Source organism: Doryrhamphus excisus, chromosome 3 (assembly GCF_030265055.1).
Source record: "Doryrhamphus excisus isolate RoL2022-K1 chromosome 3, RoL_Dexc_1.0, whole genome shotgun sequence".
Classification (NCBI taxonomy): Eukaryota; Metazoa; Chordata; class Actinopteri; order Syngnathiformes; family Syngnathidae; genus Doryrhamphus; species Doryrhamphus excisus.
In genome coordinates this window covers 14,207,009-14,233,038 of record NC_080468.1, presented here as the reverse complement: position 1 = coordinate 14,233,038, position 26,030 = coordinate 14,207,009, and the positions used below count along the sequence as shown (strand labels likewise).

The 26,030-nt window shown below is 38.6% G+C and overlaps 1 protein-coding gene across 6 annotated transcripts in view; it reads right to left on the bottom strand.

Annotated features, from left to right (window-relative positions):
• Positions 1-26,030, bottom strand: part of carmil3 (capping protein regulator and myosin 1 linker 3) — a 90,275-nt gene that overhangs the window by 57,336 nt on the left and 6,909 nt on the right. For 5 of the 6 annotated variants that reach the window (XM_058065949.1, XM_058065950.1, XM_058065948.1 and 2 more), the window contains exons 4-11: positions 14,043-14,093; positions 12,664-12,723; positions 12,458-12,579; positions 8,652-8,746; positions 8,362-8,432; positions 8,145-8,218; positions 549-624; positions 323-411 (exon numbers count right to left, since the gene is read on the bottom strand). In XM_058065949.1, coding sequence (XP_057921932.1) covers positions 323-411; positions 549-624; positions 8,145-8,218; positions 8,362-8,432; positions 8,652-8,746; positions 12,458-12,579; positions 12,664-12,723; positions 14,043-14,093 — 638 coding nt within the window. Of the gene's footprint in view, positions 1-322; positions 412-548; positions 625-8,144; positions 8,219-8,361; positions 8,433-8,651; positions 8,747-12,457; positions 12,580-12,652; positions 12,724-14,042; positions 14,094-26,030 lie in introns of all 6 variants that reach the window. The other variant, XM_058065953.1, reaches the window with a different exon arrangement.

Sequence of the window (26,030 nt, the reverse complement as noted above, 5' to 3'; positions counted from 1 at the left end):
TCAACTTCAATAAATGTTTTCATGGCGTCCCAAGACATCCGATTCATTTGCATGATTCCAAAATGAAGCAAGCTGCTCTGCCAGATGATTGCAGTAAGACGTCTACAGAGAAAAACAACACCGCCTCCGGGAGGGCGGGAGATCGGAAATCAATAGATTGAAAGGTGTAGAAAAAAGAAGAAGCGAAAAGGTCAATCCAGTGACGGAGATGAAGCTAAGGTGTGAAGGTGAAACGCTCTCCAGAATTGCACAAAAGAAGAAGAAGGCAAAATGGTGAATAAACGCAACACGATGCATTTGAAGATGTCGGGTGTGAACCTACGACTTCAGTCCAGCATTTTCCAAAGTGAGTTCTTCCAGACTGTTGGACTTGCTGACTGCGTGAAGAACCTGGTCCACCACCTCTGATCCCTGAAGAAAAAAAAATATAAAAAATTTATACAATATTTAAAGAAATATTTTGTAATTTTATTTTTATTTTATTTTTTTTTTATTTGTTTTTTTTTATTATTTTTTTAAATGTGGAGTATGATGGAAGTAATAGTTACAATGCGCATGTCTTTGCAGTACAGTTTGGTGAACCAGGTGTTGTACGCGATGGATGCCACAATCACAGCCAGGTCCCTGAAACACACACACACATATATATATATATATATATATATATATATATATATATATATAACAGGTCAAATCAATCTCCTGGAAACATCAGTCATAAATTCATACAGTCACATTATTGCAGCTAAGCTTCTTTGTGGCTTGCCTATGCAGTTTATCATGGAGACAGAGCGGACACAGCGGGCCGAGATGTTTGTCTAAAAGATGACTGATACCGCTGACAACGCGAAGAAGCAGGAAGGACGGGGTGAAAAAAAAATACAGAGGAAGGCCGAGACAAGTTGCGATTGATTGATTGATGGGTGGGTGGATTATGTGGTGAAAATCCGTGATATATTTATATCTGGCACAGTCCTCAAGCCATATGACACAGCTATCGGCCATGACTATTGTTACACATGTTCTAACTAATTAACGACTTGAGAAAAGCTGTATCATAAGAACAGGGCAACCAGAAGCCAATCAGACTGAACTATGGTGTGGCTAATATGAATACAGTGATAAAATGCACATTAAGTATCATTTAAAGGCATCGTGTTGCTGCTGGATGTTCACAGTAGCCGAGTGATGAAATTGGATGAAATTGTCAGGAAATGGAACTGATTAAATTTGGGTAGGATCTGGATCCAGGAGATTTTTTAAAAATTAAAAAAAAAAATAAAAAATTTAAAAAACAAAAAAATTTTAACATTTAAAATTTAAAAATAAAACACTTACAAAAATTTTGTCCAGCCATATTTTCTGTTAAAAAATACTCTATGCTTTATATTATTTGTAATTATGTCCTACATTGTTAAGATTTTTGAAAGCAAACAGGAAAATAGCAACAACTACTAGCTTGTAGTGTAGCCTCATTTCCGGAAGTGACATCTCTCAGCTAAAGCAGAGTAAACAATCAAAATACTATCATGTAAAGACATCGTGTTGCTGCTGGATGTTCACAGTAGCAGAGTGATGAAATTGGATGAAATTGTCAGGAAATGGCGGAAATGGAACTGATTAAATTTGGGTAGGATCTGGATCCAGGAGTTTTTTAAAAATAAAAAAAAAATAAAAAAAATTTGAATTTAAAAATAAAACACTTAAAATTTTTTGTCCAGTCATATTTTTTGTTAATAAATACTCTATGCTTTATATTATTTGTAATTATGTCCTACATTGTTACGATTTTTGAAAGCAAACAGGAAATTAGCAAAAACTACTAGCTTGTAGTGCAGCCTCATTTCCGGACGTGGCATCTCTCAGCTAAAGCAGAGTAAACAATCAAAATACTATCATGTAAAGACATTGTGTTGCTGCTGGATGTTCACAGTAGCCGAGTGATGAAAATTTGATTAAAATTGGCAGGAAATGTCAGAAATTGAAAAACTGATTAAATTTAGTTAAGATCTGGATTTGTTTTCAAACAAATCATTGTTTTTTGACACTTCCAGTCATATTTTTTCGTTAAATTAATGTTAATATCTCATTTTGTCTCGTTCTAGTGGATCCGGTCTCCATGACACCACTACTAATGTTGACTGGTTGAGGCTCAACTCCACTTAACGACTATCGTTTTACACCACAGTGAAAACCTTAGCCCACCTTAGCGGACAAACACATTGAACCAAGCATCATCCAATCAGATGAGAGCTGTCCTATCTAGTCTTGAGTATGAACTGATGATGCCTGCTTTCTTCGGAGAAGTAAACCTGACCCGTTGCAATGAATCCAATACCCTGAGATGACTGAGAATATTCACAGTACATAACCTTTGTGGAAAACTACACTCTCCAAGTACTCTTGCTGTGTGTGTGATTAAACGCGCGTGCTTTTTCCCAACCCCCCCACAGTGTGTCCGGCCAAACCCACAGTGCCGCTGCGCCCGCTGATAGTGAAGCGAGACGCATAGAAAGAGAACAAGCCCAGAGGCAGACAAGGAAATACAAGAAAGAAAGACAAAAAGGAGCGTGAGGAAGAGTGTGATTTCGCCAGAGGGGGGGCCCTGTTGCATCGTGGACTTTTAATACACGTTTTACTTTAGACGAGTAAAAAGCGCTACAAGGCTGTGCACCAGCTGCCACCGTCGAGGCTGCATGTGTAACATGATGCACGGTGTCAAAATCCATCAACAACACAGACTTTTGATTTACGTGTTGATGGTAGGACGTGGAATCGACCTCTGATGTCTGCCACATGAAGCCATGTTGGTCTATCTTGTTCTTCTATCGTCCGCAATGACATGTCAGCCATCTTTTCCATCCTTACTTTATCCATCATATTTGTAGCATACAGCACCAAAAAATTAAGAATATAAATTTTATATAAAATTATAAATATTTTTGCACCTATTACAACAATGTGCGAGATTTGCACTCATAAAAACTGGTGTTTTAAATTAGCCCGTGGTACATTCTAAAAATATTATTTAACAAGAAATCTTAACAGTAATTTTACACAAAAAAAGTCAAAATATTATGAAGTTGATATGTTAAAGAAAAATATTTTTTTTGTTAAAGTCACATTATTGAGAAACAAACAAATAACAAAAATAGTAGCAATTTTTTGAAAATTAGGGTGCAGAAAAAATCAAAATGAATAAAGTCATAAATAGAGGAGAAAATTTGTTGGAAATGTTTTTTAAAAAACAGCAGAAACTTTTTTAGAAGAATAAAGTAAAGTCAGAATTTTAAGAAAATGTATTTGAGGAAAAAATTACGTCACTTTAGTAGTAGATGTTGATATGTTAAAGAATTTTTTTTTTTGTCAAAGTCAAATTAACTGGAAACAAACAAAAACAAAAAATAGTTGCAATTTTTGGAAGAACAAGAAAACTTAACAGTAATTTTACAAGAAAAGTTGGATTATTAAGGGAAAAAGTCAGAATTTTAAGAAAATATATTTGAGGAAAAAATACGTCATTTTATTAGCATGATGTTGATATGTTAAAGAAAAATATTTTTGTTGAAGTCAAATTAACAAGAAACAAAAACAAAAATAGTTGCAATTTTTGGAAGAACAAGAAAACTTAACAGTAATTTTACAAGAAAAGTCCGAATATTAAGGGAAAAAGTCAGAATTTTAAGAAAATGTATTTGAGGGAAAATTACGTCATTTTATTAGCATGATGTTGTGTTAAAAAAAATATTTTTTTTGTTAAAGTCAAATTAACAAGAAACAAACAAAAACAAAAATAGTTGCAATTTTTGGAAAATTAGGGGGCAGAAAAAGGCAAAATTAATAAAGTCAAAAATAGAGGAGAAAATGTACAAGTTGGAAATGTTTAAAAAAAACAGCAGAAACTGATTTTTTTTTTTTTTACAAGAATAAAGTCAAAATATTAAGAGAAAAAGTCCTAGTGAAAGTGAATGGTTGTTTGTCTATATGTGCCCTGTGATTGGCTGGCCACCAGTCCAGGGTGTACCCCGCCTCGCGCCCAAAGACAGCTGGGATAGGCTCCAGCATCCCCCGCGACCCTCGTGAGGAAAAGCGGTAGAAAATGAATGAATGAATGAAAGAAAATATAAAATATAAAATATAAAATATAAAATATAAAATATAAAATATAAAATATAAAATATAAAATATAAAATATAAAATATAAAAGTATAGGTTGTTTAAAACCCCATCGGAACAATGCTTATGCACTTCCTGGATGAGCAGGAGATGTTGCGTTTATTTAAGTCAAACACAAATGTGGATGATACACCCCGACGAAAGGACCATGTCAGATTAGTGACAGCTGAAGGAGGTGGAGATGGAGAGAGATGGAGAGATGGAGATGAGGTTGAGAGGAATAAAAGCAGACAGAGCTGGACACATCCTGGTGTTTGCTTGCGAGTACATCAACCTGAATAGGTCAGATCCTTTAGTTGGACAGGGCCAATACAGATAGACAGATACTGTGTGTGTGTGTGTGTGTGTGTGTGTGTGAGAAACACAAAAGAGGGGTGTTCCAGGGACAAAGAGGAGAGCTGAGAAGAAGGACAGAAAAGAGAAAGGATGAGAAGCTTTTTAAGCGAAAAGGGTTTCCACATTGAGTTGAGAGGAATGAGCCGTGACGGCGTTTGAACTGTCATCAGTCACCCGAAGATTGATTGCCTTGTGGTCTGCAATGAGGGTAGATGGGTCCAATCAGAGGAAGATGAGAGTGGGGACGGTGATGAAGATGATAGGACCGGGAATGACGAGTAATTCGCAACAAATAACCTCTGACACATGATTTGCAAAAAAAGACAATTTCTTTGTTTCTTTCAGTCAGTTGGACTTTTTCCTATTTTTTTAAATGTATCGTTCGGACTGCAATTAATGATTCTTTTCTTAGTCCATTAATCTGAAGCTTGTTGTTTTGAGGAATTGACTAATCAGTTAGGCCCCAAAAACAGGGGTGTCCAAATTTTTTCCAGCGAGGAACTGGTAATGGTAATGGTTTTATTTGATTTGAACATGCATCAGATTACAATTGAATGCATCACATAATCAGTTCACAGTTCCACATGTCCAAAAGGAGTAGGAAGAAGCAAAGCTTATTAAATCCTACCCCTCCATCTGGTACTTTTACAATCAGGAACTGTTACATTTGTTCACTTCCTGCTTTCCTAATATAGTTCAAGTTGTTTTTTTTTTATTTTTATTTTTTTAAAATTACTTAATAAATTCATTCATTCTCTATCGCTAATCGCGGCGGGTGCTGGAGTCTTCATTTTTTATTTATTTTTTTTGTCACATAACTGTCAATATAGTGATGTGCTGCTATACATATCACAAAAAATTTAAAAAAAAATAATAATAAAATAATAATAAAATAAAAAATAAAAAATAAAAAATAAAAAATAAAAAATAAAAAATAAAAAATAAAAAATAAAAAATAAAAAATAAAAAATAAAAGTCAATATAGTGTTGTGCTATATATATCACTATATTGACAGTTACTATGGTACCCATTATGTCATTGTATGGTCATATCACCTCGTACTTCGGTACATGACAAAAAAAATTAAACTTAAACTATATTAGGAAAGCAGGAAGTGAACAAATGTAACAGTTACTGATTGTAAAAGTACCAGATGGATGGGGTAGGATTTAATAAGCTTTGCTTCTTCCTGAAAACTGTACTCAAAATGTACCGTTTACTGAAGCCAAAAGGTAAACAAAATCCCATTTGAGTGGCTGAAGTCAAAGGATATGTCGGTTTTAAATAAATAAATAAAAAAGAAATCATTGTTATTTAATTGTATTGATCCATCGATCGCGGCACTACTTCAAATTTCCAAACGTGACTTCTGCTAGCATCCTTCAATTCTTAGAGCCTCTGTCGAAGTGCAGGAAAGGAGTTTAGTGATAGATTGAGGGCACACGGGAACAAAAGAGGTCTTTAAAAGTAGCAAGTGCTGAGAGGCTCCCTGCAAAAATAAATAATTGGGAGGAAAAAGCTCAAACGCTGCAGTGTTTTTTTTTGTTTTTTTTTTTGCTCGCTATTAAATGCATTAATATATGCATGAGTTGCTGCAAAGACGCACTAAGAATTGCTTTGTTTTTACCCGCATAACAACAATCCTCAGCTACCATTCCGGGTTGATGTTCGTACAAAGATGGAAAGTGCTGCTTTCAATGTGAAGAATAAGTACACTAGGTTAACTTCTTTTAAAATGTCATGTTTTGGGTTTTTTTTGACAAGCAGCACTTAGCTAACATATTAAATTATCGCATGCTTTATGGATGCCGTGTAGGGAGAAGAAAAAAAAAAGACGCCGGTAGAGCGATACAAGAGAAGACATGACATTTTACAGCTGTTCTCACATTCTGCGCTCAGACTCCGACAAGCACATCATTCAACCCCCACCACCCCCACCCCCGCGCCGTTCATTGCCCCCTGGTTGGAACAAGACAAGAAAGAAAGAAAGCGAACAAAAAAATTGTACCACCTGAAATAGAAAAGACAAACTAAAGCCGACACGAACCATGCTAGCATATACAATAAAGATGGCAGTCAAGACAGTATCAGACACTTTATATTTGCGTTTAAAGTAGTCTGCGTGCAGCCACATTGCGGTAGTGATGCCATCGCGGTGACACCTCTCAGCTAAAGCAGAGTGTTGACTTGGTTCAATATATTATGCATCAAAATAGTAACGTTGTGCTGCTGCTGGATGTTCATTTTAACAATGATGGTGTATGTTTGTTTTTATGGTGTAATCATTTTTGTTTAAAACAAAAATGGACAGTTCTATTTCTATTTTATTGTTGTAAATTTTTCTTCTTGTAACTAACATTATTTCGATAATATTTTGATTTTATTCTGCTAGCCTCTAATTTTCCAAAAATTGCAACTTTATTCATTGTTTTGTTTTTCATAATATTATGACTTAATTTTTTTTTTATTTTTAAAATTTTTTAATATTTCGACAACATGCTACTAAAATAGTTTTTTTCCCTCTTAATAGTTATTCTCGTAACATTACTGCTGATTTTTAAATTTTTGCTGTTTTTTTTTAAATTATATTTTTAGAATATGCCAATATAAAACCAATAATGGGCCAAAAAAAAAAAAAAAAAACTACGGTCGGCACTTTGGACACTCCTGGTCTAGGGCCTAAAAAGCTTCAGATTAATCAACTATGCAAATAATTATTAGTTGCAGCCCCACAGGGTGAATTTTCATTGGTCACACTGTATATCGATCAGGAAGTCATTGTAAACAACAAATTATTCCGATAATATTTTGATATTATTCTCCTAGCCTCTCCAACCTCATTTTCCAAATATTGCAACTTTATTCATTGTTCTGTTTTTCATAATATTATGACTTAAATTTGTTTTTTATAAATTTTTAATATTTCGACAACATGCTATTAAATTGTTTTTTCCCTCTTAATAGTTATTCTTGTAACATTACTGCTGACTTTTCAATTTTTGCTGTTTTTTTTTAATTATATTTTTAGAATGTGCCAATATAAAACCAATAATGGGCCAAAAAAAAAAATCTACGGGCGGCACTTTGGACACTCCTGGTCTAGGACCTAAAAAGCTTCAGATTAATCAACTATGCAAATAATTATTAGTTGCAGCCCCACAAGGTGAATTTTCATTGGTCACACTGTAGTCATTTTAATTAAATTAAAGTAAAATACAGTAAAAAGACAGTAAAATAAAATAAAATAAAACAAAATAAAATTTAATAAAATAAAATAAAATTAAAAAAGCGGTAGAAAATTAATGAATGAATGAATAAATTAAATTAAAGTAAAATACAGTAAAAAGACAGTAAAATAAAATAAAAAAAATTGAATTAAATAAAATTTAATAAAATAAAATAAAATAAAATAAAAATAAAAATAAAAATAAAAATAAAAATAAAAATAAAAATAAAAATAAAAATAAAAATAAAAATAAAAATAAAAATAAAAATAAAAATAAAAATTCAATTTCCTTTCATTTATAAACAGTTCACCCAAAACAGTGCATCATTCTCCTGTGGCCTTCAATGCATCACTGCAGTAATCTTGTACTGCCATTGCGGATAATTGCAACGTAAACTCTCTCACCTGCTGTCAAGATGGCTGAAATCCATTAAATTGAATTCTCGGTTGTCCTGGGAGTGGTAGATGGTGTCAACATCCTGAAGGAAGAACAGGAGGAAAAGAAGGAGTGAGCATAGTCAAATATGAATGATTTCATTCGGGATTCGGTTGAACCAAACACTGTGGTCCATGTAGGGCATGATGAAACATTTTTTTTTAGCGTGGTGGGAATTGGACTTACCCACTGCACTTCTTCTTTGCACCCAATGCCATTGTAGTCACAAAGAGCTGCGTACGTCTCAGAAAATCCCCCTAAAAAAAAAAAAAAAAAAAAGATAAGCGCAAATTAGCAGTTCCAGCATGAATATGATTAAATTAAACACAGCGCTCCCTTGTAAACACGGAGGAGGTGTGACTGAGCTCTTAGATTGGAAGGATAGCTGACATTAGATGCATTCAGTCGCTTATTAGCGTGTTTCATTCATCACGGATGAGAGGCGAGGGCAGTAAAAGCAAGGCAGCAGGACTCACCACAGGTCTTCTGGGGGTCCAACGCTGATTCCGACATTGGTGAAAACTGGTGAATTCCATCACTGGTGTCACCTTCTGCTCGACAAATTGGCGGACTGAAAAGTACAAAATAAAAAAAAAATTAAATAAGTGACATGCAAACATCCTGGACTGGTCGCCAGCCAATCACAGGGCACATATAGACAAACAACCATTCACACTCACATTCATACCTATGGACAATTTGGAGTCGCTAATTAACCTAGCATGTTTTTTGAAATATGGGAGGACCGGAGTACCCGGAGAAAACCCACACATGCACGGGGAGAACATGCAAACTCCACACAGAGATAGCCGAGGGTGGAATTGAACCCTGGTCTGTCAAGGCTGATTGTTTAATAAAATATTATAATTTCACATTTCTTATGACGCAAATGACATATTATGCAAATTATATGATCACATAATATACCAGAAACCCCACCACCCAACAACCCAATGCCACATATAGATTGCAGTCCTGTGGGTCACCATCCATACCATTTTTACCATCAATTTTCTTATCCTCACTACAGTGCTGGAGCCTATCCCAGCTGTCTTCAGTCGAGAGGCGGGGTACACCCTGGACTGGTGGCCAGCCAATCACAGGGCACATATAGACAAACAACCATTCACACTCACATTCATACCTATGGACAATTTGGAGTCGCTAATTAACCTAGCATGTTTTTTTGGAATGTGGGAGGAAACCGGAGTACCCGGAGAAAACCCACGCATGATTTCGATTAATCGAAACAGAAGCTACTAAATCGTTACTATTTTTCCCCCCATCAATTTTCTATGTCGCTTATCCTCACAAGGGTCGTGGGTATGCTGGAGCCTATCCCAGCTGTATTCAGGCGAGAGGAGGGGTACACCCTGGACTGGTGGCCAGCCAATCACAGGGCACATATAGACAAACAACCATTCATAAAAACATGCTAGGTTAATTAGCGACTCCAAATTGTCCATAGGTATGAATGTGAGTGTGAATGCTAGGTTAACTTAGCAAAAACATGCTAGGTTAATTAGCGACTCCAAATTGTCCATAGGTATGAATGTGAGTGTGAATGGTTGTTTGTCTATATGTGCCCTGTGATTGGCTGGCCACCAATCCAGGGTGTACCCCGCCTCTCGCCCGAAGACAGCTGGGATAGGCTCCAGCACCCCCACGACCCTCGTGAGGGAACTATAGGGGTGTTATTTTATGTTTTTTATTTTCTCTTACGTCCACTATATTGGGTAATAGGAGTGTTAATGTAACTATAGGGGTGTTATTTCATGTGTAGAGGGCTCTAATCATGTTAAAAAAAAACATATTTAGAAGGTGGTTAACACATTTTCTTTCCCCTAATTGAAAGTATTATATTTATAAATAAATAAATAAGGAATCCTACTTCACAAAAATTGACTTATCAGGGTCGGGAACCGATTAACTACCATAAACGTGGGATGACTGTATTTGGCCACACAAAAAAGTTTCAAGTGTACACTCTTAATAATAATTTGTGAGGAAAAAGTGATAGAAAATGAATGAATGAATGAAAGTTCCTAGTTCATTTGTGTCTTTACTGTATCTCGAAAATAGAAACGGGAGGACCGAGATCCTCTCCATCCAAATTACGGCGCTCTACCTGCTTTGACTCTTTGATAGGATTACATCCCTCCTAATGGAATTCAACAACAGTTTCACACCATCTGGAGCGCTACGATAATCTGGAAAACGTCTTACTTAAAACGGAGACCAAGATTCTCTGGGACGCAGCGCTCCGGGCTGCTCCAGTCCAGCATGTTAAATAAAATAGAATTAATGAATCGGGAATCGAGATTGCTGTATTTTTGGGTAGCATCCCTTTAATCCCATTTGTCATATCACACACACACACACACACACAACCCACTAGTGACCTTAATCTCTGTACCACATCTTCAACTGTGATACTATCGGTATTACGCACCTCAAATAAAGCGGCACCAATCAGTTACAAGGCGGTACAATTGGTCCACTCGCTTTATTCGCTATAAATGTTCACTACAGGCAATCATCATGGGGGAAAAAAAAAAGGCTTGCTGATGGATGGCGAGATAACCTTGCACAGGTCAATAATAAGCAAGCCCCGCCCCATTGCTGGTAGAAATAGATTGAACACATGTAAGCGTAGTCGCATTCACACAACGCAACATCGAATGTGACCTCAGGAGCCTTGGGGCCCCCCTCCGCCATGAGTCCGCCATGTATAGTCTTTATTTCTGTGATGGAGAAGAGGACTCCTCCATCACTATTAATGATATGAAGATGCACGCGCCGCACACCAATAGGCTGGCACGTAACCAAACACAAACCTGACAACGTATTCGCCATGTGTGGAATTTCGAAAATGCACACTCAATGTCCAAACGCCACACACAATCCATACTATGCATATGCAAGACACACCTCATTGAACCGTAAGACTGTCAGCCTGCTGCCAACGCATACCGGAAAGGACTACTTTCTATACTAGATATGTTATATATATATATTACTAGATATATTATATTATTATACACATTATAGTATATACTATATTATTATTATTTAAATTATTTGTGCAATTTACTGTTTACGCTGTACATTGCTGTTCATATTAATAGGGTGCTGGAGCCTATCACAGCAGTCCTTGGGCGAGAGGCTGGTGACCAGCCAATCACAGGGCACATATAGACAAACAACCATTCACACTCACATTCATACCTATGGACAATTTGGAGTCGCTAATTAACCTAGTTCATCTTCGAAACAGCTAAAATAATACATAAGGCTAAAATAACTATAAAAATAAAAATAAAAATAAAAATAAAAATAAAAATAAAAATAAAAATAAAAATAAAAATAAAAATAAAAATAAAAATAAAAATAACTTAAATTATATTAGGATAAAAATTTAAATAAAAATTAAAAAGGAAAAAAAATAAATTATATTAGGAAAGCAGGAAGTGAACAAATGTAACAGTTACTGATTGTAAAAGTTTAATAAGCTTTGCTGGTGACCAGCCAATCACAGGGCCCATATAGACAAACAACCATTCACACTCACATTCATACCTACGGACAATTTGGAGTCGCTAATTAACCTTGTTCATCTTCAAAACAGCTAAAATAATACATAAGGCTAAAATTAAAATTAAAATTAAAATTAAAATTAAAATTAAAATTAAAATTAAAATTAAAATTAAAATTAAAATTAATTACTTAAATTATTTTAGGAGAAACAATTAAAATAAAAATGTAAAAAGAAAAAAAAGAAAACTTAAATTATATTAGGAAAGCAGGAAGTGAACAATGTATGTAACAGTTACTGATTGTAAAAGTACCGGATGGAGGGGTAGGATTTAATAAGCTTTGCTTCTTCCTACTCCTTTTGGACATGTGGAACTGTGAACTGATTATGTGATGCATTCAATTGCAATCTGATGCATGTTCAAATGAAATTAAACCATTACCATTACCAATTTATTTTTCTTCCTTGAATGAACCCATGATAATTTCATAACCTGCTTAAAAATGAACTTGCATTCAAATCTCAAAAGTGTCAGCCGGCTAAATCAATGCCAGTGTTGGCTGGGTTGGGTGCGAACTACTGTGTTCCCAGGATGCACTTGGCTGAAAGCCGGCCAAAAGTGAAGCTGCCAACTTCTCAAAGCTACTGCAAGCTCCGTTACTGTCGCCCAACTCGTCTTTGGTTCTCAGCTTACACAACACAACACAACACACCACACCAGGAGGACAGATTTCCTTTGAGGCTTACGCATAAATGGAGTTGTTGAAGACTCTGGAGAGGGCGTGGTTGATGTGACCGACCATGTTGTCCAAATGGTCCTGGGTCTCCAGTCTCAGCGAATAGGTGGTCTTGTCTGTATCGATGACGACCTGCAGCATGTAGACAAGATAGTGTTTGTGAAACAACATCGTTTTAGTCCGAGCTGCATGAAGAAACTTGTACCGTGATGGCACCTGATGCTCTTGATACGTGTTCATTGCACGGATTTCCAGGAAGTTGAACGTGACTTCCACCTGAAACACAACAGAAACAAATTGGATTTTAAAATCCGGCATTGTGGCCACGGAATGGGGGGAATAATGATCTGATCTCCGAATGATTTTGCATTTTAACTCCTGAGTTCATATTGGAATTTTAGTCACAGAGTCACAGAAAGGGAAAAAGGAAAAAGAAGCTTGGTTTTCGACAAAAATTATCGTCATCATCTCAGTTACGGTACTATGGTAGCCATTATGTCATTGTATGGTCAGATCACCTCGTACTTCGGTACATGACAAAAAATAAAAATATGAATAAAAAATAAAAATATTAAAATTACAATTAAATTTAAAATTAAAATTACATTTAAAATTAAAATTACATTTAAATATTACAAACATAAACATTACAAATTTCCCCACTGAGGGACGAATAAACGCATATCTTAATCTTAATATCTAAAAATTAAAATTAAAACTACAATTAAAATTACAATTGCATTTACAATTAAAACTACAATTGCATTTACAATTAAAACTACAATTGCATTTACAAATAAAATTACATTTAAAATTACATTTAAAATTAAAATTACAATTAAAATTACAATTAAAATTACATTTAAAATTACATTTAAAAATAAAATAAAATTTAAAATTACATTTAAAAATAAAATAAAATTTAAAATTAAAACTACAATTAAAATTAAAATTACAATTACAATTACATTTAAAATTACAATTAAAATTACATTTAAAATTACATTTAAAATTAAAACTACAATTAAAATTTAAATTACATTTACAATTACAATTAAAATTACAATACAATATTACAATAAAAATAAAAATTACAATAAAAATAAAAATACAATAAAAAATAAAAATTTAACTAGGAAAGCAGGAAGTGAACAAATGTAAATTGTACAAATGTAACAATGTTACTGATTGTAAAAGTACCAAATGGAGGGGTAGGATTTAATAAGCTTTGCTTCTTCCTACTCCTTTTGGACATGTGGAACTGTGAACTGATTATGTGATGCATTCAATTGTAATCTGATGCATGTTCAAATGAAATAAAACCATTACCATTACCAGAAACTGATCCTCACAAACTAGTTGGGGGGAATCGAGTTTTTGATGACTCAGTCTCTGAAGAATAGATGGAACGTGACACATACAAGTCGCACGTTTCTTGAAGTTGTTCACCAGGAACACCAGCTGCTGTCTTAGCGTCCTTGCTTCCCACTATTATACCACCACCATTATTACTGTGCTTGGCTTCTCTAAACATCAAGAGATCAAGGTTGGCTAGTGAAAGCCATAAAAGTCCAAAGAGAGCGGAGGATATTTACCTTGGTGGGCACTTTGACGGCGAAGAGATACAGTCTCCATGTTGCCAGGACCTGGGGGGGAGAACACATTCCTTTCATTTGTCACAGAACCCCAACTGTACAATGCAAAGAAACCACAGCGTGGAGACGTCATAATGGCAGCTTTGGATGGTAGGAAAGTAGAAGATGCACAGATGAACAAAGTAAATGTCACTAACAAGGTAATTGAACAAATAATTTGTGTTATTTTATTTTCTCTTACGTCAACTATATTGGGTAATAGGAGTATTAATGTAACTATAGGGGTGTTATTTTATTTGTAGAGGGCTCTAATCATGTTAAAAAAAACATATTTAGAAGGTGGTCAACAAATTTTCTATCCTCTAACTGAAAATACTGTATTTATAAATAAGGGATCCTACTTCAGGCTGCACTGTGTTCAAGTGGTTAGCGCGCAGGCCCCACAGCTAGGAGACCCGCGTTCGATTCCACCTTCAGCCAGCTGTGTGTGGAGTTTGCATGTTCTCCCCATGCATGTTTTCTCCGGGTACTCCGGTTTTTTCCCACATTCCAAAAACATGCTAGGTTAATTAGCGACTCCAAATCGTCCATAGGTATGAATGTGAGTGTGAATGGTTGTTTGTCTATATGTGCCCTGTGTCCATCAGACCAGGGTGTACCCCGCCTCTCGTCGGAAGACAGCTGGGATAGGCTCCAGCACCCCCCGCGACCCTCGTGAGGTAAATATAGGGGTGTTATTTTATGTCTAGAGGTCGTATTTTATGTATTTTATTTTCTCTTCCATCCACTATATTGGGTAATAGGAGTGTAAAGGTAACTATAGGGGTGTTATTTTATTTGTAGAGGGCTCTAATCATGTTAAAAAAACATATTTAGAAGGTGGTCAACAAATTTTCTTTCCTCTAACTGAAAATATTGTATTTATAAATAAGGAATCCTACTTCAGGCTGCACTGTGTTCAAGTGGTTAGCACAGAGGCCCCACAGCTAGGAGACCCCGGTTCGATCCCGCCCTCTGCCATCTCTGTGTGGCGTTTACATGTTCTTCCCGTGTATGCGTGGGTTTTCTCCGGGTACTCCGGTTTCCTCCCACATTCCAAAAAACATGCTAGGTTAATTAGTGACTCCAAATTGTCCATAGGTATGAATGTGAGTGTGAATGGTTGTTTGTCTATATGTGCCCTGTGATTGGCTGGCCACCAGTCCAGGGTGTACCCCGCCTCTCGCCCAAAGACAGCTGAGATCTCCATGAAAATTTGCTCACCGACGCCACCTTCGTCCTTTAAACCCTAATCCCTCCCATCTCCCGGTGAGCTACACAGTTCTCCGTCTGCATCCCCTCTTGCCCTTCCCCTTCCACCGCCTCCCTTTTCTGTCAATTCCCTTGTCTACTTTCCGGCTTCAGTTTTTCTATTCTTTTTCTGCTCTGTCGCTTTCAATTCCTCAAGGCCTCTCTGGGCTGAATGGTTAATGGTGCCCCGCTGTGGTGTGGCGAGAAGAAAAAAAAAAAAAAACGTACAAAGCGAGAGAGAGTGAGACAGGGAGAGAGAGAGATTTGCATCCTGATAATATAGTCTTCTTATCCTTAAATATTCCATGACGACGACTACGACAGGCAAAGCTGATCGACTTGCACTTTAAAAAAAAACAAAAAAAAAAGCTCAAGTAAAGATATGACACAAGACGACGATGACTAGAAAAAGGACAAGATACTGAAGTACTTTTTATCAAACTACACCGCAGAGTCTGTGTGGTACATTGCCGGTTCAAATCGCATCTCCGCTTAAAACCCGAACGAATCATACGGCTCAGAGCGAGAGACCGGAGCCGTCTCCTTTCTTCGCAGGCTCGGCAATCTGGCAGAGGGTCTCATCACGTAAACAGAGGCATTAATAATTCAGGCCCTCAGCTGGGCGCCGATTTGATCTACTGAATCCCGAACAAGACATATTGAGCAGGAAACTTTCTTCTTTAGGTATTTGATTACAAGCATATAAAAGAAAGCAACGAACGGAATCCGTTGCATCGGTAAGTCGTGGGAATATCATGAGCAGGTTTTTTTTTTATAGAAGAAACTAGCTATGCTTATTACACTCAAAATTTGGCAGGGTTTACCAATAATAATAATCCATATACAATACATTTAATAACAAACGAGCATGTTAAGAATGGTGAACAGGGCTCGGAACGACCACTAATTGACTTATGAGGCATCCCCATGTGTGTGTATGTGTGTGTGTGTGTGGGGGGGGGGGGGGGGGGGGGGGTTCGAGCACTTGAACAAATGGTTCGAGCACTTGTTTCGGTCATTTAGCCGGTACATTTCTAGGTGTTAACACGCATGTTGACATGCTAACACCTAGCATGATAGCGGTAAGTGTTCTTTTTATATGTTATATAACATTGGCATCTTAGTAATGCTAGCATGCTAACATTAGGATAATAGCTTTTTTACCCATTTTCATAGGTAGACATTATTATGTTGTCTTAGCATGTCTTAGCATGCTAACATTAATTTATTTTCAATTTTCATGAATATAAAACATACATACATACATACATTTACCACTTTCACGATAGGTGTTAACATGCTAACATCAGCGTGCTAACACTTGGTCAGGTGTTAGCATGCTGATGTTAGCATGCTAGCAATGTTAACACGCTAACATCAGAGTGCTAACACTTGGTAGGTGTTAGCATGCTAACACTTGGTTAGGTGCTAGCATGCTGATGTTTGCATGCTAGCAATGTTAACATGCTAACATCAAAGTGGGGAGGATGGGGGGGCGAGTGTGTGTATGCATGCTGCAGAGTGTGAAAAAAATGTTCGACAGTAGCGCCCTGCTTTTCACAGGAGTTAGATTCCACGTTTACCCGTGAATGGCAAAATTCTACAAATAATTCATGCACAAAAATTATACTTTAAATCACCCCCCCCCCCCCCAAAAAAAAACAAACTTAATGCACAATTCACAATAATTATGAACTCATTCAATCCCAGCCCTTTTTAAAAAAAAACCGTCCCTGTCAGTATCGGCCATTTTTGAGGATTTCGACAGATTTTTCAACTTGGCTCGTGGTGGCGCGTAACCGGGGCAAAAATTTTGTTTGGTGGCAAGAAAATTTCAAAGTCTTTAAAATCTTCGTTGCGATACATCAAAAAAACAATTGGCGCAGAGTGTCCACCAAGTGGAACCAAATGTCGCAAACAATTCGCCTATTGGAATCGACTGGAATGTAATGGCACGAGCCAAGTTGCGGCAATGATGCTAAGAGTCCAATGGGCCGGCGCCAGTTGGTGCCAGTTCATGCCAATGCAATTTGCTGTGGTGCCAAGTGTCGCCAATAAGGTGCCGAGTGGCATGAAGTGGCTCAAACTGTCTCCCAACTGGCTCGTAGTGGCCCGTAACAGAGCCAAAAATGTAGTTTGGCAGCAAGAAAATTTCAATATGTTGTGTTAATATCTTCGTCGCGCTACTTGCATCAAACAATTGGCGCAAAGTGTCCACCAAGTGGAACCAAATGTCGCAAACAATTCGCCTATTGGAATCCACTGGAATGTAATGGCGCGAGCCAAGTTGCGAAAAAAAAAAAGCACCAAACATGATCTCTACTGTGCAGTTTCATTATCACCTAATCTTTACTTTGCATATTGACGGTTCAAAATGTTAAAATTGTACTTGATTCGATCAGAAAGGCCTAAGTTATGCAATATCTGGAGCCCGGCTGCTTTTTCCGACACAAAATAGGAACGTTAAACGGACTCGACTGACCACTTTGCAACCAAACTTCTGTGCCAATTCAGCGTTTGTGCGATCACGGGTCAGTGATTTCGGACGTGTCGTGGTTGATAGACTTCATGAATCTGACTTTGTGGACTGGGGTGGAGTCAAACTGGAACAAAATAAAAGTTTTTTCCGACTTGAATTGAACATTTTATGGAAATTCAGGGTTCTGTGCTTACCTCTAACACCTGATTAATCACCTGATTAATATGCATGTCCGAAATTTAATAACTTGCAAGGTCTACTTTTGCAGAAGACACCCACCAAGGTGACATTATTTAACCCATCAGCCCCCCCGACACGACATGAAACTATTGTAATATGATAAGAACGTCATAAGAAAAAAAGAAGTGTGGGAAGGGAATATAAAGGTGCCCTTGCTGTGGATGGCACTCGTTCAAAAAGACACGGCGGGTACGCCCCACAGCAAAAAACAGTCACGGCTGGAGTGGAGTGTGAGTCGAAGGTGTAAACAGAAAGGTTTCTTTTTGGAATGTGTGTGTGTGTGTGTGTTTGCAGGGGGACTAATATAAATCTGAGGCAGTCGGGCACCGATTCTTACACTTCAAACGACATGGAGCAAATCAAAGTGTGTCTCTGGGTGGTGTGGGCTGCAGCGACAGCCTCTGAGGCAACAAGCGGTGGATCAGAGCCAGACTGGGTCAGCGGTGGTATTTGTGGCACAACCACAAGGGCGTGTAAAACACACACACACACACACACACACACACATTATACACACAGTTCAAAATCCGGAGGGGCAATTTGATACGGTCATTTGCATTGTACAGCATGCCGGTTCAGCAATAAACACATGCTTCTTGTGTATATTCAGTAAGCAAAGCCAGTTTAGGACTACATTCGAATGTGGATCCAATAGCCACGTATACATGGACTCAAATATTCCAATTGCATTCGGTTTATTTGCTGAAACGGAAAGAATACAACATTCCGGAAAAAAAAGTGCCAATCCAAATGAACATATTTTCCTGTTTAAATTTATCCCGGGTGCGTTCTTTCTGAGCATGCTCAGTTATGACGTAACACGCAGCTTCTTCGTTCTTCGGTTTTAAAAAAATCGAGGCGAGCAATCGGCACTGGACTATTGCGGAACGTTTGTTTTTGATCCAAATTAAATTTCAAGAACAAAAAAAAAACTCGATACGGAGATATCGTATAACTCAAGGAAGTCGATATCACATGATGTTGATGTTTACGTTTTACTGGGCATGCCCCATTGACTATTGTGTTTGATTATAGCGGCGCATGTAAACAAGCGATTGGAATATTCCTTTCCATGTATACCATTTTTTTCGGAAAGGTCATTCGGAAAAAGAAAAACTCATGTAAACATGGCTAATGAGACGTTCAATGTTCTGACTTGTTTCTGTAGCACAGTGTCGATGATATGTCAATCAAATGAACAATGATGTGTTCGTAAGCCTTTATGAATGTAAGGCTTGGTGAGGACTAAGTATTTACATTCAATGGCGCAATCGCCAATGCAAGAGAAGCACATTTATCGGATTTGCATTCGGAATACCGTAAGGCTTCGAAGGTAAGTGGCATTCATTGTTTACGTTTGTGACCACGGCAAAATAAGCTATCCTATACTGATGACAGTTGGTGTCCATAGCCAAAAATACCCCAAAATATGGGGTAATAACTATAAAAGCAATCTTCACTCGCTAAATGTACTGCAAAAAAGGTCAGTAAGGATAATTCATAATGCCGCCTACATAGAACATACTAACTCCTTATTTCTAAAATCACAAATACTTCAACTTGCTGATATAGTTAATCTTCAAACAGCTAAAATAATGCATAAGGCTAAAAATAACCAATTACCTAAAAATGTTATCCAATACTTCTCTACAAGAGAGGAGAAATATGATCTCAGGGAAGAACTACATTTAAATAAAACACTTATATGCTAGGACTACGTTAAAAAGCCATAGCATTTCAGTATGTGGAATCAAACTATGGAATGGATTGAGTAAGGAACTCAAACAATGCACAACGATGAGCCAATTCAAGAAACAATACAAGCAGTTGATGTTTGCTAAATACAAGGATGAAGAGTCTTGAACCAGTCATGATGTGCTATACATATCACTATATTGACACTTACTATGGTACCCATTATGTCATTGGATGCTCATATCACCTTGTACTTCGGTACGAGGTACATTATTTAAAAAAAATAAAATAAAAATATTATGGAAAGCAGGAAGTGAACAAATGTAACAGTTACTGATTGTAAAAGCACCAGATGGAGGGGTAGGATTTAATAAGCTTTGCTTCTTCCTACTCCTTTTGGACATGTGGAACTGTGAACTGATTATGTGATGCATTCAATTGTAATCTGATGCATGTTCAAATCAAATAAAACCATTACCATTACCTCAAGGTATTCCTCCATCATAAAAAGCACCGTCCAGCCTTTCTGATTACAGAGAATGCTTGTAAAGGGGATGGGGGGGGGGGGGGCGGGAGGGGGGCGGCTGTTAAAAGCACCAATGCTCCAGGTCCTGTGTCCTAAGTGTACTTTACTCCGGCCAGGACCAAAAGGAGATGGAGGCAAATGAGAGAACAGAAATTCATAAGGTCAGCACCACATTATGTGCTTCATTCATTCATTCACTCATTCATTCATTCATTTTCTACCGCTTTTTCCTCACGAGGGTCGCGGGGGGTGCTGGAGCCTATCCCAACTGTCTTGGGGCGAGAGGCGGAGTACACCCTGGACTGGTCGGCCAGCCAATCACGGGGCACATATAGACAAACAACCATTCACACTCACATTCATACCTATGGACAATTTGGAGTCTGCGATTAACCTGGCATGTTTTTGGAATATGGGACTTGAACTTGGGTCTAATTACTGTGAGACCGTGCCGCTAACCACTCGTTCGCCGTGCAGCCTTTCTACTACATGATAAATAACTTAATTTGAATGGTTGCTGGAATTAATTAGCCTAGCATGTTTTTGGAATGTGGGAGGAAACCGGAGTACCCGGAGAAAACCCACGTATGCACGGGGAGAACATGCAAACTCCACACAGAGATGGCCGAGGGTGGAATTGAACCCTGGTCTCCTAGCTGTGAGGTCTGCGCACTAACCACTAGTCCACCGTGCCGCCCTGCTTCATTCATATAAATAAAAAAAGAATACGGCACGGAAGCGCCATGACTGCAAAAGGGTTGCAGCATTGTAGATAGGATTAAGATGTTTACATAAGGAGGAAGGGGGGCTGACAAGTGGCAGGAATTGGATGCATGGGGGGGGGCTTGTGGACAAACAACGAGAAAGAAGTGCGAGTGATGCCAGATGGATGGGAAGAAGAAGAAGAAGAAGAAAGGATGAAGAATATGATAAGGCAAAAAAAAAAGGAAATGAATAAGATAGAAGATGGCAGGACTGTGGGCCAACACTTCTTAGTCTCCTTATGTGGGAGGAGAGAAGGTCAGCAGTCACACTTCATAGACTTTCTGCCAGGGGCTACCAACATGTGGTATGTTAATCAAGTAAAACACAAGCCCCTAATTACAGCACCGAGGGCTTCACATCACGCACAGTCAGACTGGTAAATATGGACGCTTGTAGAGTGACTCCATGCAGAGCAGAACACACACACACACACACACACACAGGAGGCGTGAGTAGTAACCGTGCGCTTGGTAATGCACACCATTATGCAAGCATATTACACAGAACAATGGGGGTGTTGACAGAAGGGGGGGGCAAACATTGAGAGAATGTACAAGTTTGCCGCCTAGCTGAGGTAGTTGTCGTCTTTCCTGCACAAACCGATGCTCTGTTGCATTACTTGCAACAATTTAAGCACAAATAAAGAAACGTTTTTTCCATTAAAAGTGTCTAAAGCAGTTTTTTTTCTTCTTTGTTTTTTTTTTTTTGTACTATGTTCAGTACCACCCACGAGTCACGCAGCAAAAAAGTACTTCTTTCAATGCCGGGAAAGGCATTTTGCTCTCCCCAGGCATTCATTCATTTTCTACCGCTTATCCTCACAAGGGTCGCGGGGGGTGCGGAAAGAAAATTTGTTGACCACCTTCTAAATGTGTTTTTTTTAACATGATTAGAGCCCTCTACATATAAAATAACACCCCTATAGTTACCTTTACACTCCTATTACCCAATATAGTGGACGTAAGAGAAGATAAAATACATAAAATAAGCCCTCTAGACATAAAACAACACCCCTATATTTACCTCACGAGGGTCGCGGGGGTGCTGGAGCCTATCCCAGCTGTCTTCGGGCGAGAGGCGGGGTACACCCTGGACTGGTGGCCAGCTAATCACAGGGCACATATAGACAAACAACCATTCACACTCACATTCATACCTATGGACAATTTGGAGTCGCTAATTAACCTAGCATGTTTTTGGAATGTGGGAGGAAACCGGAGTACCCGGAAAAAACCTACGCATGCACGGGGAGAACATGCAAACTCCCCACAGAGATGGCCGAGGGTGGAATTGAACTCGGGTCTCCTAGTTGTGAGGTCTAGGTGGCAAATGTGTAAATGTGCAAATATACCAGTGTACAGTTACAGTTATGTCGTCACTCCCAACAGCACTAAATTCATCACATAGCAACTTAACACCCAAAAGGTGCACCTGATACCAGACTGGTGGCCAGCCAATCACAGGGCACATATAGACAAACAACCATTCACACTCACATTCATACCTATGGACAATTTGGAGTCGCTAATTAACCTAGCATGTTTTTTTTAGAATGTGGGAGGAAACCGGAGTACCCGGAGAAAACCCACGCATACACGGGGAGAACATGGAAACTCCGAGGGTGGCCGAGGGTGGAATTGAACTCGGGTCTCCTAGCTGTGAGGTCAAGGTGGCAAATGTGTAAATGTGCAAATATAACAGTGTACAGTTACAGTTATGATGTCATCACTACCAACAGCACTAAATTCATCACATAGCAACTTAACACCCAAAAGGTGCACCTGATACAAACCTGATACCAGACTGGTGGCCAGCCAATCACAGGGCACATATAGACAAACAACCATTCACACTCACATTCGTACCTATGGACAATTTGGAGTCGCTAATTAACCGAGCATGTTTTTGGGACTTGAACTCAGGTCTTATTGCTGTGAGGCCTGGACGCTAACCACTTGGTAAGTCAACATTTCCAATATTTCTGGACCTAATGTACTGTCTACTGTACCAACTGTTAGTGGCAAGGCCTCACAGCAATGAGACCCCAGTTCAAGTCCCACATTCCAAAAACATGCTAGGTTAATTAGCGACTCCAAATTGTCCATAGGTATGAATGTGAGTGTGAATGGTTGTTTGTCTATATGTGCCCTGTGATTGGCTGGCCACCAGTCCAGGGTGTACCCCGCCTCTCGCCCGAAGACAGCTGGGATAGGCTCCAGCACCCCCCGCGACCCTCGTGAGGATAAGCGGTAGAAAATGAATGAATGAATGAATGAATATTACAGCGATATAATAATGAAGAGGGGCCCTTCAAGGAACCACAGAGTGTAAAGAGGCCTCGGATGCGTACGAGCGTGCTGCGTGCTCAGCACTGTCAAACAGTGAACGTCATGGGCAGTAATGGGCCCATTATTTGGCTGGAGCAAAGGAACCGCGCTGGATAAAAAAAAAAAAAAACACACACACACACAGCAACCGATCAGGATAAATAAGTGGCGGAAAGAGCAAATCAACAACTGGGGCATCACAGCTCATCTCAGATTCCATCCCTACTCTCCCTTACTCCATCTTCAACCCCCCCCCCCCCCACCACCACCACCACCTCCCCTCCACCACCTCCCCCCTCTGCCTTTGAAGATGCTTTGTTTTCAGACTTGGCTCTAATCCTACAATAGGCTGATCTCATAATGGGGAGAAGATCATACAGGCATGCATGCGTGTGTGTGTGTGTGTGTGTGCGTGCGTATGTGTGTATATACCCACTCTTGGAAACATGCATGTTGATGCCCGCCCTGGGTGCCTCTTGGTACACCCCTGCCTTTGTCTGGGATCGCAAGACGATGGAGGGGGTCAACCTTAGTTGTGTGTGTGTGTGTGTGTGCGTGTGCATATGTCATAGTGTGATGGCTGGTACAGTCAACACACGCAGACAGCTGTAACCAGCAATCTCCGCAGGGGAAAGGGAGCCAAAAAGAAAGGATGGCATGGGAAACAACAGCCAATAGAAATAGAATATAATATAATATACAGTAAACCTCGGATATATCGGACTCGGATATATCGGAAATTCGCTCACAACGGACAGATAAAAAAGAAACGATTTTTCTGTAATGCATTTCCAATAAAAATTAATTGCATATATCGGATTTTTTATAACGGATTTCTCCTATTTCGGACAAAATCTCCAGTCCCGTTCCAATGCATTTCCATTAAATTTCCCTCGCATATATCGGATGGCCGCATCGTGGCGCTCCGATTCGCCGAATCGTGACAGGCCGCTATACGACGTCATTTGCAGCGTTGCCTGCGCGTCCAGGTACATTGGAAACATAGTCAAGGAAGTACCTTTTTATAACGGATAAAATCCGATATATGTATGCGTAAAACGGACATTTTCCGGTATACGCACATAACGGATTTCGCTTATATCGGACAAAACCAGTGGGAACAATTGAATCCGATATATCCGAGGTTTACTGTATAACATAATATAATATCATATAATATCATGAGAAAAAAAGCGGTAGAAAATGAATAATATAATATATCATGAGAAAAAAGCGGTAGAAAACGAATCAATGAATGAATAATACAATATACTATAATATAATACAATACAATACAATATAATATCATATCATGAGGAAAAAGCGGTAGAAAATGAATGAAATAATATAATATAATATATAAAAATATAATTAAAAACTATAATTAATATAAAAATAAAAAAACTGGTGAAATGTTTCTAGAATATGAAACACATTTATGAAAAATATATTATTTTACATTTATAAAATTATTTTTTTGATAATAATTGTATATTTACATTTGACAAGACTTTCACCTGTGTAGTACTTTTCTACCTTCAAAGTACTCAAAGCGCTTTGACAAGGCTACAACATTTGCTTACATATGACACAGCATCAGAACCTTGCCCAAGGATACTTTGCCATGGTCATGGGGGGGCGGGGGATTGAACCAACAACCTTCAGTTTGGGAGACAACCACGTTACATTTTTATGCTTTTTTTTCACCTTGTATCCCCTTCAAATACCTCATTTGTATCACCATGACACACAATGTAACCATCATATTAAAACTAAACTGAAGTCTTACATCCCCCGCCCCCAAACCTTCTTTGAATGAATCTAGAGCACTCGCCAAAGCCCACGTGGACAATAAAAAAAAAAAAAAAAAGTCTTAGAACTAATTTAATTGCCTCTGATGGAAGGAGGGACTCTACTTTTTATAGGTTGAATTAAAGATGGAGGGATGCGAAGAATGGAGGGAAGGGCACGAGGGAAAAAAAAAAGCAGAGAGTGGGAGAAGCCACCGGCATGCGGGATGGGGGCGGGGGGGGGGGGGGGGGGGGGTAGGAGAACAGTAGTCGTGGGGGCAATGATGGGGAGGAGAGAGATTGAAATGACAGACAAAGAGGCAGCAGGAGAGAAAACAAAAGAGGAGGACAGGGTTAAAATAGTGGGGGGAGGGGGTAATGAGGGATGAAGCAGGGGGGCGGGTGGGGGGGGGTCACAGGAGAAAAAAATGCACAAACTAAACCAATTAACGGATGTGATATTAGCTTCTCAGGGGGTGTAAACTGACATATGTACAGCAGTCATCATTTGTCCAAAGTAGAGATGGCCTTGACTCATAAAGCACCTTGAACGCATCGCATCGCATCGCCCACACGCCGCCTGGGAAGCACCGTCTCATAACAAGAAGCAATAAAGGACACTAATAAGTGACGTCGGCGTATGTACAGTACAAAGTCAGACCCACACATGCGCGCACCAAACTGCGCCCGTGGCATTAAGGCCATCCTGCCACATCTAATAAACTCTCCGTGTGGATCCACTCGGCCACGACGGTGTCCACTTTTGCACCGCCCTTAAGCCCTGATTTTCCAACGCGTCTGTTGTGTGTGTGTGTATAATCTGCGACTTCTTATGGTGCTTTCAATTTGTCTCAATTAAGATTAGGATTGATTTCC